This window comes from Orcinus orca, chromosome 16, assembly GCF_937001465.1.
Source record: "Orcinus orca chromosome 16, mOrcOrc1.1, whole genome shotgun sequence".
NCBI lineage: Eukaryota > Metazoa > Chordata > Mammalia > Artiodactyla > Delphinidae > Orcinus > Orcinus orca.
The window spans coordinates 25,148,542-25,163,449 of NC_064574.1; the positions used below are offsets into that span (position 1 = coordinate 25,148,542).

Consider the following 14,908-nt stretch of genomic DNA (forward strand, 5'->3'; position numbering starts at 1 on the left):
TCTTCTTGCTTCTGCTGTCTGCTCTCTGGTGGATGAGGCTATCTAAGAGGCTTGTGCAGGTTTCCTGGTGGGAGGGACTGGTGGTGGGTAGAGCTGGGTGTTGCTCTGGTGGGCAGAGCTCAGTAAAACTTTAATCTGCTTGACTGCTGATGGGTGGGACTGGGTTCCCTCCCTGTTGGTTGTTTGGCCTGAGGTAACCCAACACTGGAGCCTACCTGGGCTCTTTGGTAGGGCTAATGGCAGACTCTGGGAGGGCTCACGCCAAGGAGTACTTCCCAGAACTTCTGCTGCCAGTGTTCTTGTCACCATGGTGAGCCACAGCCACCCCCCCCCCCCGCCTCTGCAGGAGACCCTCCAGCACCAGCAGGTAGGTGTGGTTCAGTCTCTCCAGGGGTCACTGCTCCTTCCCTCCTGGGTTCCGATGTGCACACTACTTTGTGTGTGCCCTCCAAGAGTGGAGTCTCTGTTTCCCCCAGTCCTGTTGAAGTCCTGCAATCAAATCCCACTAGCCTTCAAAGTCTGATTCTCTAGGAATTCCTTCTCCCGTTGCCAGACCCCCAGGTGGGGAAGCCTGACTTGGGGCTCAGAACCTTCACTCCAGTGGGTGGGCTTCTGTGGTATAAGTGTTCTCCAGTCTGTGAGTCACCCACCCAGCAGTTATGGGATTTGGTTTTGCTGTGATTGCGCCTCTCCTACCATCTCATTGTGGCTTCTCCTTTGTCTTTGGATGTGGGGTATCTTTTTTGGTATTCCAGTGTCTCCCTGTCGATGATTGTCCAGCAGCTAGTTGTGATTCTGGTGTTCTCGCAAGAGGGAGTGAGAGCACGTCCTTCTACTCCGCCATCTTGGTTCAGGCTAGCCTATTTCTAGCTTTTGATTTAAAGTGAGAAGTATGCAACACTTCCTTTGATTTGAACACTTAGAGGCCACTGTAGGGTTATTAGTTGGCCTAATTTTAATATTGTTATGTCTCAGGGAATCGGGAGGCCTGAGGAGAGGGAGAGAGACAGGGGAACAGTTGGTCAATGGAGCAGTCAGAGCACACACATTTATCAATTGTTCGCTGTCTTGTATGGATGCAGTTCATGGTTTACCAAGGCAATTACAATAGTAACATCAAAGATCACTGATCACGGGTCACCATAACAATAATAATGAAAAAGTTTGAAATATTGCAAGAATTACCAAAATGTGACACAGAGATATGAAGTGATCAAATGCTTTTGGAAAAATTGTGCCCTTAGGGTTGCCACAAACCTCCAGTTTGTGAAAAACGCAGTGTCTGTGAAGTACAATAAAGCAAAGTGCAGTAAAATGAGGTGTGCCTGTGTTATAACTTTGTTTTCTGTTTCCACAGATTCTACTCTTACTTTTATTATTTCCTTCCTTTTTTTGAAGTGTATTCTGTTCTTTTTCTAATATCTTAAAAAGGATGTTTATTTATTTTCAGCCTTCCATTCAAATATGATTAATATGGTTGTATGTTTCCCTCAGAGTACTGTTTTATCTGTATTACCTGAATAGTGATATAAGGTATTTTCATAACCATTAATTTCTTTCTTTTTTTTTGTCTGTGCTGCGTTGCTTGCGGGATCTTAGTTCCCCGATCAGGGATCAAACCCAGGCCCCCAGCAGTGGAAGCACGGAGTCCTAACCACTGGACTGCCAGGGAATTCTCTTATAACCATTAATTTCTTTTTTTTTTATAACTTTTTTTTAAATTTATTTTTGGCTGCTTTGGGTCTTCATTGCTGCGCATGGGTTTTCTCCGGTTGTGGTGAACAGGGGCTACTCTTTGTTGCAGTGTGCAGGCTTCTCATTGCGGTGGCCTCTCCTGTTGCGGAGCACGGGCTCCTGGCACGCAGGCCTCAGTAGTTGCAGCACACGGGCTCAGCAGTTGTGGCTTACGGGCTCTAGAGCACAGGCTCAGTAGTTGTGGTGCACTGTCTTAGTTGCTCCACGGCATGTGGGATCTTCCCGGACCAGGGCTCAAACCCGTGTCCCCTGCATTGGCAGGAGGACTCCCAACCACTGCGCCACCAGGGAAGTCCCAGCCATTAATTTCTAACATCAAAGCTATCTGTTATCATTCCTTCTTTGACTCCTGAGTTATTTGCAAAAGTGTTTAACACTTTCCTAATGTATTTATAGGTAATCTTTTTATTAAAGATTTTGAGAAATTGCATTATGGTCAGAGCATGAGGTCTCTATGATACAGATTCCTTAAAGTCTGTTGATATTGCTTTATGGCCTGATTCAGGTATGTGGTCAGTTTTTATAAATCCCCCAAAATGTTTTAAATGAATGTGAATCCTCCAGGTACACTGTTTTATAAGTGTATTTGTCTTTTTATATTATATAAATTTGTTTATTTTGTTATTTTATTTTATTTATTGTTTTTGGCTGAGTTGGGTCTTCATTGCTGTGCGCGGGCTTTTCTCTGGTTGCAGCGAGTGGGGGCTACTCTTCGTTGCAGTACGTGGCCTTCTCGTTGTGATGGATTCTCTTGTTGCAGAGCAGGGCTCTAGGCGAGTGGGCTTCAGTAGCTGTGGCACAGGGGCTCAGTAGTTGTGGCTCGTGGGCTCTAGAGCACAGGCTCAGTAGTTGTGACACACGGGCTCCATAGTTATGGCTCACAGGCTCTAGAGCACAGGCTCAGTAGTTTTGGCGCACAGGCTTAGTTGCTCCGCGGCATGTGGGATCTTCCCGGACCAGGGATCAAACCCATGTCCCCAGCATTGGCAGGCGGATTCTTAACCACTGCGCCACCAGGGAAGCCCGAGTGTATTTGTTTTTTAAGATCTTTTGTGAATAAATTCATGAAGTGTGTTATTCATATTTCTACTTCATTACTGATTTTTGTCTATTAGATCTACTAGTTATCCACTGATGATGGATTTGTGTATTTTTTCCTTTGTAGCTCTGTCCAAGTTTGTTTTATATACCTTGAGACTGTGTTATTAGGTACCTGCAAGTTTAGAGCTGTAATATCTTTCTGATGAACGTTTTATCATGATAGAACATCTTTATCTCTGCATTACGTTTTACATTAAAGTCTATTTTATCTGGTAACAATAACCAAACTAATTTTCTTTTGGTTAGTGTTTACCTAGCATATATTTTCAATCCTTTGATTTTTCACCTATTCTGTGTCCTGTGTTTTCCAGGAGGGATCTTGAAGTTTAGTCTGATAACTGCTGTTTGTCCTTGAGATCCTTAAATGTACCATTCTGCCTTCTCTCCCAGCGGCAATACATACCCGTGAAAGTGAAGAGCAAAGCCTTCTGGATCTTCTCTTGGGAGTATGCTACGATGTACTTGGGAAGCCTGGTGGTAATTGTTTGCCTCTCCTTCTTCCTTCTCAGTTCCTGGGATTTCATCCCTGCAGTCTATGGCTTCATGTAAGTAATGACCTCATTAGAAAACCTCTGGAAGCTAATTTAGTTTTCACAGCTCCACCTGGAATCAGAGGGCGAGCAAGCACAGGCAGCATCTAGAGCAGTGGTCCTCAAACTTTAGTGTGCATCAGAATCACCTGCAGGGCTTCAACACCCAGATTGCTGGTCTCCACCTCCAGAGGTTCTGATTAAGTAAGTCTGGAGTAGGGACCCCAGAATTTGCATTTCTAATAAATTTTCAGGTGATGCTGTTGCTGCCAGTCCAGGGAACACTCTTTGAGGACCACTGGCTTGATCTAGTGCGATTAAAGAACACTCTCTGGGAACATCCAGAGCAACTACCAGCCTCTGACTGGGAGGTTTTGATTCAATCCGAAACAGTAATGGATGTATTCCTCTATTGCAAGAGGGTCTCCAGCAGTTTTAAAATAAAGCCAATAAAATATGTCAGACTTTTAGAGAAAATCAAAAAGGGTTTGCAGGATGAATTCTGCAGGCATTTCCACATATTCTGTCTGTGATATGCTGAGGAAGATAACTGCCCAAGCCTGAAGGAACTCACAGCTCAGTGGGTGATAGACACTTAAACCTGCCAGGGTGGGAAAGGGATCTGTGGCAGGCTCCCCTTTGGGATTCTGGGCTGCTTATTTGTGTTAAATCCTGGCTGAGCCTAACAATGACTTAGTAACCTTCAGCTTTTCATGCTCTGCCTCAGATAAGAGTTTATAACGCCGATGAATAACTTTTCCTAGTTTTCTGCTGGTCCACAGATTGTGTTCTTTACCTCATTTCACAGAAAAGGAAATGTAGTTACAGCAGGAAGCAAAGACTTGCCCTGGGTGGAGGCCTTTGTCAGAGAAATCTGACCATGAACTATTGCCTCTCTCTCCCTTTCCATGCTTCACTTATACTTTTAAAATTGTAAATTGACATCAGTTTCAACCCCTTATATATTTTTTAATGTAATGTAAAATTTTTAGAACGGCCAGAATTGCAGCCAATCTTTATCTGATATAACCAGACAAAAAGTTTTCCAGTTAAACCCTTATTTCTCAAACAAGGTCTGGGATCCTAGCCAGAACCTGGCAGTGGTTCCTCGGGCCCCTAGACGTCTCACTGCAGTGTCAGGCACTCAGTCTTCTGGCTCCTGCTGTGGGCATGTGGAACAAGAATGGGCAGGAACAGGATCTTTGACCTTGTCTTCCAGACAAGTCTTTAGAATGCTCAAAATAGGTATTGTTTATTTCAAACCCATTCCTCTTTTGCTACAGTGCTGGGCATCTCCTGGTTTTGAGCACATATATCTTGGGCAGTAAAAGAGGGGCTGGTCTTTTGATTTCTAGCACGAATCCCTGCCTTGTCTCAGCTCTTTGATGCATGCCAGAGTTTGGTTCAGGCAATATTTTTTATGGGTTATTATTCTCTGTGTCTCTGCCCCTTGTTTTTGTTAATTACATATATCCCGGTTGCCTGGAGAGCCCCTCACATCCTGACCTCTGTGGAGACAAAGTCATCCTTGACTGCCCAGCAGCGACCAAAGCCTTCAGGAGAAAACCAGGTCAAAGCAGATCATTCATAACTTCTCTGTGTTTTTTCTCTCCCTTTTTTATCTTTATTCCAGACTTTCCGTTCCAGATCTTACTCCAAACATTGGCCTCTTCTGGTACTTCTTTGCAGAGATGTTTGAGCACTTCAGCCTCTTCTTCGTATGTGTGTTTCAGATCAACGTCTTCTTCTACACCATCCCCTTAGCCATAAAGCTAAAGTAAGTGGTTGGACCTGCTGGTTTTTTGTCCACAGAGTCATTTGTAGCTTTACAGGTGCCCTTCAAACTGGGAACATCTGCTATCAGGTTTGTGCCATTTTTGCCCAGGGAACCCTGCCCTCAGTCGCTTCAGTGGCTTGGCTGCACGCAGCAATAGAATCACACGTGAGCACAGGGTGCAGAGACAGTGCTTTGGAGCCCTGTATTTCCCCTGGCCTCACTTTGGGGGACTTGAACCCACATTGCTGCTGAGCCCAGTCACTGTTCTAAACAAGAGCAGTGTTGGGGTGTGGAAGGTATCCTTGGAAAAAGTGGATCTTTTTGGGTGTTCATCAGCATCCCAGTGACAGTTTGCTCAACGGGACTCAGGATGTATTAGTTGGGAGGCTGGCTACCTGCAGCTCTGTTTAATCATCTGATCAGTTTCCCTCAAAAGGGTTGCCTATAAAGCTCTCTTCTGCAGTGTAAGAGGGCTAACATGTGTTGTCCATTCCACCTTTCTAGGCTTTTTGACAATATTCATGCCTAACCCTTCCAGCAACTCTTGGAGGTAGGCATTATGTTATTATCACTTCCATTTTATAGTTGAGGAAATTGCCGTTCAGAGAGGTGGAACAATTTTCCCGGAGTCACGCAGCCAGTGAGCATGGAGCAGGGATTCAGACCCAGGTTTGCTTGGCTCCAGAATCTATGCTCAGTCCCCTGCACCATGCCAGGCTCCTGAGAGAGATCACTTATAGTAGGTCCCAGAAATGGTTCTATTATCCTAGCTTCAGAGAAGGGAAAACAGGCACCAACAGGCATAGATATGCCTGTGTGGTCCAGGGAGGCTGGAAGAGTTTGATTTAGATTTTAAGAGCTTGAGTTCTCTGCTCTAACCTTCCTGCCATTCTCCATGGCCAGTGAACCAATGCACATGGTTCCTAGTCTATAAAAGCTCAGAGTCGATGTTTCCTTCCCATGACATAGCCTTGGCCTGGTATCTGACAGAAAACCATTCTTCCTTGGCCCGGCAGGCTCCAGAATCCTGGCAGCCTTACTCAGCCAAGCTCTCCAGCTGTCTGTGGTCCACATTTCCTGCCCTTGTTCTGGTCAGGCCCAGCCACTGGGCTGAGAGAAGCAGGGAGCCCGGAGCACCTTTCCTCACTCTGTGTAGCCAGCTCTCCAGCAGTTTCTGTTGTTGGCACGTGAAAGGCCACAGACAGCTCCTGGGTAGACAGTAGCACCACCATCTTGTGACACCCTCCCCTCCACCCAACCCCGGCCAGGACCTCAGAGTTGTGGGGACAGAAGATATGAAGATACCTGACCTCCTCTGCAGCTGCCCTCCTGTGCCTGGATATGAAGTTCCACTCTGGCCCCTGCAGTGCCAGCTTTGTGAGAACAGGCCCTCCAGGGTGCCTCTCCCCAGGCACTGTTGCAGGGGGTTCTGGTCTCCATGTTTTTTGGCACTACATTGTCACTAGCTTTTTCATAGGAATGGTGCAGCTGTTACCAGCTACCTAAGAAGCCCAGAGCCAGTGACTTGGATTAGCTTTAGGAAGATGCTCACTGAGGTAGCTGGACCCTTCCTAGAGGCTACAGGACTGCGTGACTTTGCCAAGCTGAGTTTCTGAGTCATTTGCTATATAGTGTTTGGGTGTGTACACGTTTGTCTCCACATCTCAGATTTACATCCATTGAGTCACCCTGACCTTTGACCTGCAAGAGGAGAATGCCATGCAGGTAACCTGAAGAAAACCTTCATGAGCTGGATATCCAGGTCCTGTGCGGAAGTAGGCCACGTGCATGTTGTTTAGGTGTAGCTGAGCAGGGTGCACAGCTCGCTTCTTCCTGTTGGCTTCCCTTCAGCACTTGGTCAGTTCTCGGAGGAGCACAGGAGATTGAGTTCTGTCTCATCCTCCCTGATCAGAGCTGTGATCCTGCTGGGCACTCAGGAGAATAGCACTGGTGGTGCTTAGGGGTTCTAGAGACAAACAGCTCCATCACTTACAAACTCTCTTATCTTCTCTGAACCTGATTTCCTCAGCTGCAAATGTGGTGACAGCATTGCCTATCTAGAGGGGTAGTTGAGGTATAGTGAGGATCACATGTAATGATGCAAGAAAAGGGCCTAGCACAGAACTTTGCACAAGTGAGGGTTCAGGAAATGGTAGGCAGTGTTACTAGTTTAAGGTAACAAGAACTCCAATTCCAGCCCTTAAGAGCGAAAAGCTGCATGCAGCTGTCAGTTCTCTTTCTGGAAAGAAGCTCATCATAGCTAAAGATCTGTAGTCCCCACTGACCCTGTTGTCAGAGAAACAAAGCATCAGCAAGGAGGCACCTCCTGCCCTGGGTGCAGTGTTAGAGGGGCCTCTGGCATGGGTGGCTGCCTGATAACTCTGACAAGCAGTCATTTAAGCCCAGTAATAAAGGGCGCTGACTTCATGTGTTCTCTTCCTCGGCGGCTCCTGGCGGAAGGCCCAGAGCTGGCAGGGGTGGGGCTTGATTGAAACATCTCTGTGGGCTCTTTCTCTAGTGTTTGCTGGGCTCTTCTCACCACCTCTGGGCATCTCTGGGTCCCTGCAGTTTTCTGCTCTGCTGCTTGGCCCGGCCCCGTGTCTTGTGGGTAGCAGAGCCAATGCCTCCATGAAGTCCCCTGGAGAGTATTTTTGGGTTTCAGGGATGGGGTCAGGAGTCTCTGGGCTGGGCCTGGTCCCTGACCGATCTTCCTCTCTCTGTCTGTCTGCCCTGTCTTACCCAGGGAGCACCCTATCTTCTTCATGTTCATCCAGATTGCCATCATCTCCATCTTCAAGTCCTACCCGACAGTGGGGGATGTGGCCCTCTACATGGCCTTCTTCCCTGTGTGGAACCATCTCTACAGATGTGAGTACTCCCACCTCTCACCCCCTGGTGGCAGATTTGTGTCACCTAGCCCCGGATGAAAACAGCCAGGGAAAAAGGAATTGATAGGCATTTGCTGGGCATCTGCTGTGCTGGCAGCACCAAGACAGAGACAGTGACATGAGGCACAATATCTGCCTCCTAGATGCTATGGACTAGTGATAATAATACTAGCATTTATTGAGTGCTGTGTACCTGGTCACTGTGATTCTAAGGGTGTTACTTGCATTAGCTCATTTTATCTTCACACCAGACTTTGAGGAAAGTATCCCCATTTGCAGAAGAAAAAACTGAGGTACAGAAAGGTAGAGCCACTTGTTCAAGGTCACATGACTGGTAAGTAGTATAGAAGGGCTGGCATTGGAATCCAGATGTGTGATCCTCCAGCCAGCACTGTCCACTAGGGCTTTCTGTGATGATAGAAATGCCCTATGTCTGCACAGTCCAATAGAGTAACCACTAGTGTGACTGAGAAACGGAACTTTTAATTTAAATTAAATTTACGAAGCCACACATGGCTAGTGGCTATCGTGTTGGACAGTGTGGCACTAGGCCTTGGCTTACCCTTTCCCAGTGCTGCACTGAAAGGTCCATAGAAGACAGATGGGGAATACTAGACTTCCGACCTGCCGTGAAGACCCCTTTAAAGCTCTAACCATCCCTTCCTCAGAAGACAGCCTAGCAGTGATCTGGTTGTGCTTTCTAGTATTTCCTAGTGTTTCCCTGAGTCGGGCTCTTTGCCCTCTGTGTGGGTTCTTTTCAGTGTTTGTGGGCTCCCTGAGGGTAGGCTCATGACTCACTTGCCTCTGTGTCCCCAGCACCCAGGATTAAACCTGACACACAGAACAGCTCAACAAATGTTTGTGGATGGGTTTTTTTATATATATATATAATTTTTATTGGAGTATAGTTGATTTACAATATTGTGTTAGTTTCAGTTGTACAGCAAAGTGAATCATTTATACATATATCCACTCTTTTTTTTAAGATTCTTTTCCCATATAGGCCATTACAGAGTATTGAGTAGAGTTCCCTGTGCTATACAGTAGGTCCTTATTAGTTATCAGGTTTTTTTTTGTTTTGTTTTTTTTGCGGTACGTGGGCCTCTCACTGGTGTGGCCTCTCCCATTGCGGAGCACAGGCTCTGGACGCGCAGGCTCAGCGGCCACGGCTCACGGGCCCAGCCGCTCCGTGGCATGTGGGATCTTCCCGGACCGGGGCACGAACCCATGTCCCCTGCATCGGCAGGCGGACTCTCAACCACTGAGCCACCAGGGAAGCCCTGTGGATGGGTTTTTTAAACCTCCCTAATAAAGAGGCAGTGCCAGTGACCCAACACCCCTTGATTCTCTAAAACAGGAAGGGAGCTGTTGAACTTTCCTTGCACAGCAAAGTATCAGGAATGAACTCGGGGAGGGTAGGCTTCAGAGGCAGTGAGTCTTTGTTGTTGTTTTGGGGCTGCTGGGTGTCAACCAGGAAGTGAAACTGACCAGCTGCTAGAAAGAAACCTGTCTGTAGGAGTTGGCCTCTGAGCACAGGTAAACAGGTGAGTGGGCAGGACAAGCCAGGCTGCTCCTCCAGGTGACGCCTGGTGGGGCAGTGACCAGATGACCAGACTGGAAGCAGGAAGTAGCATCTTCTGTCTGTGGCATCCTCATTGCACAGACAAGAATCACCCGGTCCAGTGGGCTCAGGGTCAGCTTGGCAAGTCACAAGAGCACAAGACATGTGAACATACCCCAGTTTGTGACAGGGTGGGTCTTGGGGATGTTGATTCTCTTTCCCCCAAGACAGAGTCCTTTTTAGCTGTCTCTCCCACACAGGGCATCTGCGCCCGGTAAGATCTTTCATCCCATATTGCTGAACACAGTCTGGAGCCAGACCACCTTGAGTCTGCATCCTGGCTTTCCCATTACTAGCAAGTTATTTAACCTTTCTGAGCCTCCCGTTATTTCATCTGTCAGATAGAGGGAATATCTTTCATGAGTGTTTTAAGTTTGAGAAAAAATAAATGTAAATAGCACCACATTTATTATTAGTAGTAATAATTACACAGAGGGGTCTGCTGCATAGTTTCATCATCAAAGCTTCAGGCTCAGTAGTCAGTCATTCAGAGTCACTGAAGTAAACATATGTTTCAAAACTTGAAATGAACTATTTTATGCCCTCTGGGATGATGAGGCACAAAAAAATAAGGATGGGGTTTCTGGAAACCTGGATGAGCTAGTAGATGCTGTTGCTGGCTGGCTGGGCAAGTTCAGCTTGTTTGAAAGTCCTGCAGAGAGGGTTGGCTGCCACCCCTGGAGGTGCAGCTCCTGCAGCAGAGAATATTCAGGCTTGGAGTGTCTGTTTGGGGCATGACAGCTGTGAGTCATTACATTCATGTGGGAGCATCTTCAGCCTGGTCCTGTGGACATGTGAGTGGAGATTTTATGAAGTCTTTACGCCTAGGTTGAATATATTCAGACTTTTAATGTGGTTAAGAATTCAGTTTAAACATGAGTTACCAGTGCCAGCATGCCTGCTCGCACATTCACCATTTTATTTTCCTGTCCTGCTCAATGGGGAGAAGAGGCACGTGGGCCCTTCCCTGAGTGCAGGTCCCAGATACCGGGACTCTGTGGTGCTTGGGGCCAGGATGAATCATACAGACACACAATTGCGGTGTTAGGGAACAGCCTGCTGGCAGAACCTGTGCCAGCCTGCAGTGGTCCAGCTCAAAGAGCCAGTTACCAAAGGGATGGATTTTGTGAGTGTGTTTGTTTTGTTTTTATTAAACTATTGTATAAAGATAAAAGAATATTGATTTAAAAATACTCATTGGGACTTCCCTGGTGGCGCAGTGGTTGAGAGTCCGCCTGCCGATGCAGGGGACACAGGTTCGTGCCCCAGTCTGGGAAGATCCCACATGCTGCGGAGCGGCTGGGCCTGTGAGCCATGGCCACTGAGCCTGCGCGTCCGGAGCCTCTGCTCCGCAACGGGAGAGGCCACAACAGTGAGAGGCCTGTGTACCGCAAACAAACAAACAAACAAACAAACAAACAAAAAATTAATTATAAAATGTAATAATACAATAAATTCCCATGTACCCAGCACCTAGTTTAAGAAAAGAAACATCACCACGTCCTTTGAAGTCCCTAAATCCCCTCTGTGCCCCTCTCAGTGACACTGGATTCTTTCAGTGGAATTTTATTTCTGAATGCCTGAGGCTCAGAGAGGGAAAGTGACTTGCCTGAAGTTTCAGTTTGTCAGTGGTGGAGCGACAGATCCGATGAAGTCACCCAGTGAACTTGGGGAATCTGATTCCATCTGGCCTAGCACGTCTGATGAAGGGTGAACCGTTGCATCTCATCAGGCCCTGGACATCTCTGACATCTCCGACACCTCCTGGTGCCTGGAACAAGCCATCCTGTGCCCCAGGTCCCTGGCTCCATCTGCTCTGACATATACCTGTAATCCTCTGGCCTGTCATCCAGCAAGAGTGAGTAGCAGCTCCCCAGTCCTGCAGAGGTCACCACAGGCCAGAAGCCAACTGGATGCTGGTGACAGTTCCTCCAGGCACATGAGAATGTATCTTCGCAGCTTTGTGTGATTGCACCCAGGAGCTGCATGTGAACCTCTCTCAGTCTCTGTACTTGGTCACCTTCTTGTCACCTGGTCTGAAATCCAGAGTGGCTAGAGGCATGGAACAAAGACCTACCCTGCACTATCAGGCCACAGGAGTTTTATATTAGGAATAGTGTATATTCTTTTCAGCAAAATAATTTCCAGGGGATCAAAAAGAACCACTGAGAAATGTAAATAGTGATGTTGGAGTGGAGGAATGTTAAATAGATATGTTCTTTCTTGAGGTTGTAACACTATTTAATAATAATAACAATAATAATAATTCTCAGCGCACACATCCCTTTTCCCAGACTTCTGTTTCTGGGAGCAAGGACAAGGCTTCTGACAGGTCTCAGAAAGGCTTGAGTCAGGGCTTTCACCTCTCAGCTTTGAAAACCCAGAATTGTGGACATTTCAGATCAGAAAAGAGGACCTTGCAAGCTCTCCAAGCCATGTTTCCAAATTGTAGGATTTCACGGACCACTAACATTTCAAAAAATTCTGGTGACAGAGTTGCCAACTTTTTATTTTTCTGAAGACATGAGAACAGTCAACTACTAGCCATTCATCCCCATTTCATAAAGGAAAATACTTTTTAACAGCAACAGGCAGCAAGACACCTATCATTTCTTAAGAAAGAATGAAGCTTAAGTTGAAAACATTCAGCTTTAACAAGAACTCTGAACTACCTTCTCCTTACTCTCACTGTGACACTGACCAGTGAAGTCTCTGTTGCAGACCATTATGGGCCTCTTATTTGGCAAAGGTCTGCAGCTGTAATCTAGTGGTTCACAGCCTTGGCTGCATATTGGAATCACCAGGGAAGCTTTTAGAAACCAATATGGGGTACTTCCCTGGTGGCACAGTGGTTAAGAATCCGCCTGCCATTGCAGGGGACTCGGGTTCGATCCCTGGTCCGGGAAGATCCCACATGCTGCGGAGCAGCTAAACCCGTGCACCGCAACTACTGAGCCCGCGTGCCATAACTACTAAAGCCCATGAGACTAGAGCCTGTGCTCTGCAACAAGAGAAGCCGCTGCAATGAGAAGCTCGTGCACTACAACGAAGAGGACCCCCTGCTCGCCGCAACTTGAGAAAGCCCGCACTCAGCAACAAAGAACCAAGGCAACCAAAAATAAATTGAAAAATTAAAAAACCAATATGGATGCCTGGGCCCCACCCCTATAGACTCTGGTTTACTTAGTCTGGGTGAGGCTCCCCAGGTTAGTTCATTTTACAACCAGAATTGAGAACCTTGTCTGTAATCCAGTCCCCTTTCCAATGCATGAACCCCAAGTTTAGCATTTCAACCAAGTCATTGTACAACTGAGACAAGAGGCCTTAAGGATCAGGGGTTTCCCCATCTCTTAAATATCCCAAAACTCTGACTTGGGAGAAGGGATTTCCTGAAGGTCAGGATCAGAGAGGGGAAGGGAACTTCCATTCACTAAGTGCCTGCCGGGAACCAGACCTAAGGTTTTTTTTTATAAGTGGTAATTTTTTAAAAAATATATTATTTTAATTAATTAATTTTAAATAATATTTATTATTTTATTTAAAAATATAATAAAGTGTAAAGAAAGAAACAATAATAGTATATAATCCTATTGTCAGATATCCCCTAGTGAATTAAAAGGAAAAAAAAAAGTACAGTGTGATAGGCAGAATAATGTCCCCTCCTTGCCCCCCACAAAGATATCCATCTCATAATCCCCAGAACCTGTGACTATATCACCTTACATGACAAAAGGGCCTTCAGATGGGGAGATTATCCTGGGTTATCCAGGTGGGCCCAGTGTAATCACAAGGGCCTTTAAGAGTGGAAGACGTAGAGGCAGTGGGTATATGGGAAATCTTTACCTTCTGCTCAGTTTTGCTGTGAACCTAAAACTGCTCTAAAAACTGAAGTCCAAAAAAAAAAAGTGGAAGAGGGAGGCAAAAGAGGAGGCCATAGTGATACAACGTGAGAAGGACTTAATCCGACATTGCTGGTTGAAGATGGAGGGAGTCATGAGCCGCGAATGCAGGCAGCTTCTACATGCTGCACAGGCAAGCAAGTGGACTCTCCCCTAGAGCCACCAGAGTCTGTGGACTTCTGACCTCCCAAAATGTAAGATAATAAGATATATTGTTTAAGCCACTAAGTTTGTGGTAATTTGTTACCATAGCAATGGAAAACACACAGTAATACATCTGTGCCAGCTTTTCCAGTCAACTTGCTTAGTTCATGGAATACTCCCATGAAGTAGGCATTTTAGCCCTATTTTAGAGATGGGGAAGCTGAGACTCTGAGAAACTTGGTGGCAGAGCAGGAATTTTCACCAAAGTCTCTCTGAAGCCGAGGCTGTGCCCCACTATCAGGCTGCCTTCCCCCCAGCGGAACTCAGCCTGCCTGCCCACGGACCACCCTGTGTAGCAGGTCCTCCCTGGAGCGTTAGGGGGAGCTTCTCCCTGGTGGGATTCCGCATTCCTTCCGGGGGTAGAGGGTGAGGTTAGAGAGGGAGGGTGTCAAAAAGAGATTTTAAATCGTCTAAGGAAGAGTGAGGGACATTTGAAGAGCAGGGCAGGAGACTTAAGACGTGAATTGAGGAGAACGGAAAATGTATTCCTAAGACCCAGGGCTGTGGCACCATAGAGATACAGAGAGGTTCATGCTGCCATTTCCATCCATGATTCACTGGTCAGATAGCACCCTGCTTGGGGACAGGAGAGGAGCTACTCTTGGACACCCCGGGATTGGGGGTTAGAGGGCAGTGTCTTGCTGAAGTGCCTCCTTGTGGTGCCCAGAGGCATTCACAGCTTGCCGACTGTAGCCAGCCGAGCCCACAGTGGGAGGTAGAGTCCAAATCTAGGACCTCTCGCCAGCTTTGGGTGTGAGGAACCATTGCCACGGGTCTGAGGTCTGCGTCTTGGCGCCCTGGCACCTCTGAGTTTGTGTGTGTTGGGGAGGGAATGGCGGGGGGTTCTGCCTTTGAGCTACACCAAGCTCTTCGTGGGCCACTCTGTCCTGCAGGGCCGTCACTGCAAGGAAAGGGCCCCAGCGGGAGTCAGCCCTGGGCTAACTGACCATCGTCTGTCTTTGCAGTCCTGCGAAATGTATTCGTCCTCGCCTGCATCATCATCATCTGCTCCCTCCTCTTCCCTGTCCTGTGGCACCTCTGGATTTATGCAGGAAGTGCCAACTCCAATTTCTTTTATGCCATCACACTGACCTTCAACGTTGGGCAGGTAAGAGTCAAGGGCAGCACAGGGA

At 47.0% G+C, this 14,908-nt stretch overlaps 1 protein-coding gene across 11 annotated transcripts in view; it reads left to right on the plus strand.

Annotated features, from left to right (window-relative positions):
* Window positions 1-14,908, plus strand: part of PIGU (phosphatidylinositol glycan anchor biosynthesis class U) — a 126,604-nt gene that overhangs the window by 77,707 nt on the left and 33,989 nt on the right. For 5 of the 11 annotated variants that reach the window (XM_033433533.2, XM_033433535.2, XM_033433518.2 and 2 more), the window contains 3 exons: window positions 3,247-3,401; window positions 5,020-5,163; window positions 14,741-14,883. In XM_033433533.2, coding sequence (XP_033289424.1) covers window positions 3,247-3,401; window positions 5,020-5,163; window positions 14,741-14,883 — 442 coding nt within the window. Of the gene's footprint in view, window positions 1-3,246; window positions 3,402-5,019; window positions 5,164-7,906; window positions 8,032-14,740; window positions 14,884-14,908 lie in introns of all 11 variants that reach the window. The other 6 variants (XM_004272747.2, XM_033433520.2, XM_033433524.2 and 3 more) reach the window with 2 other exon arrangements.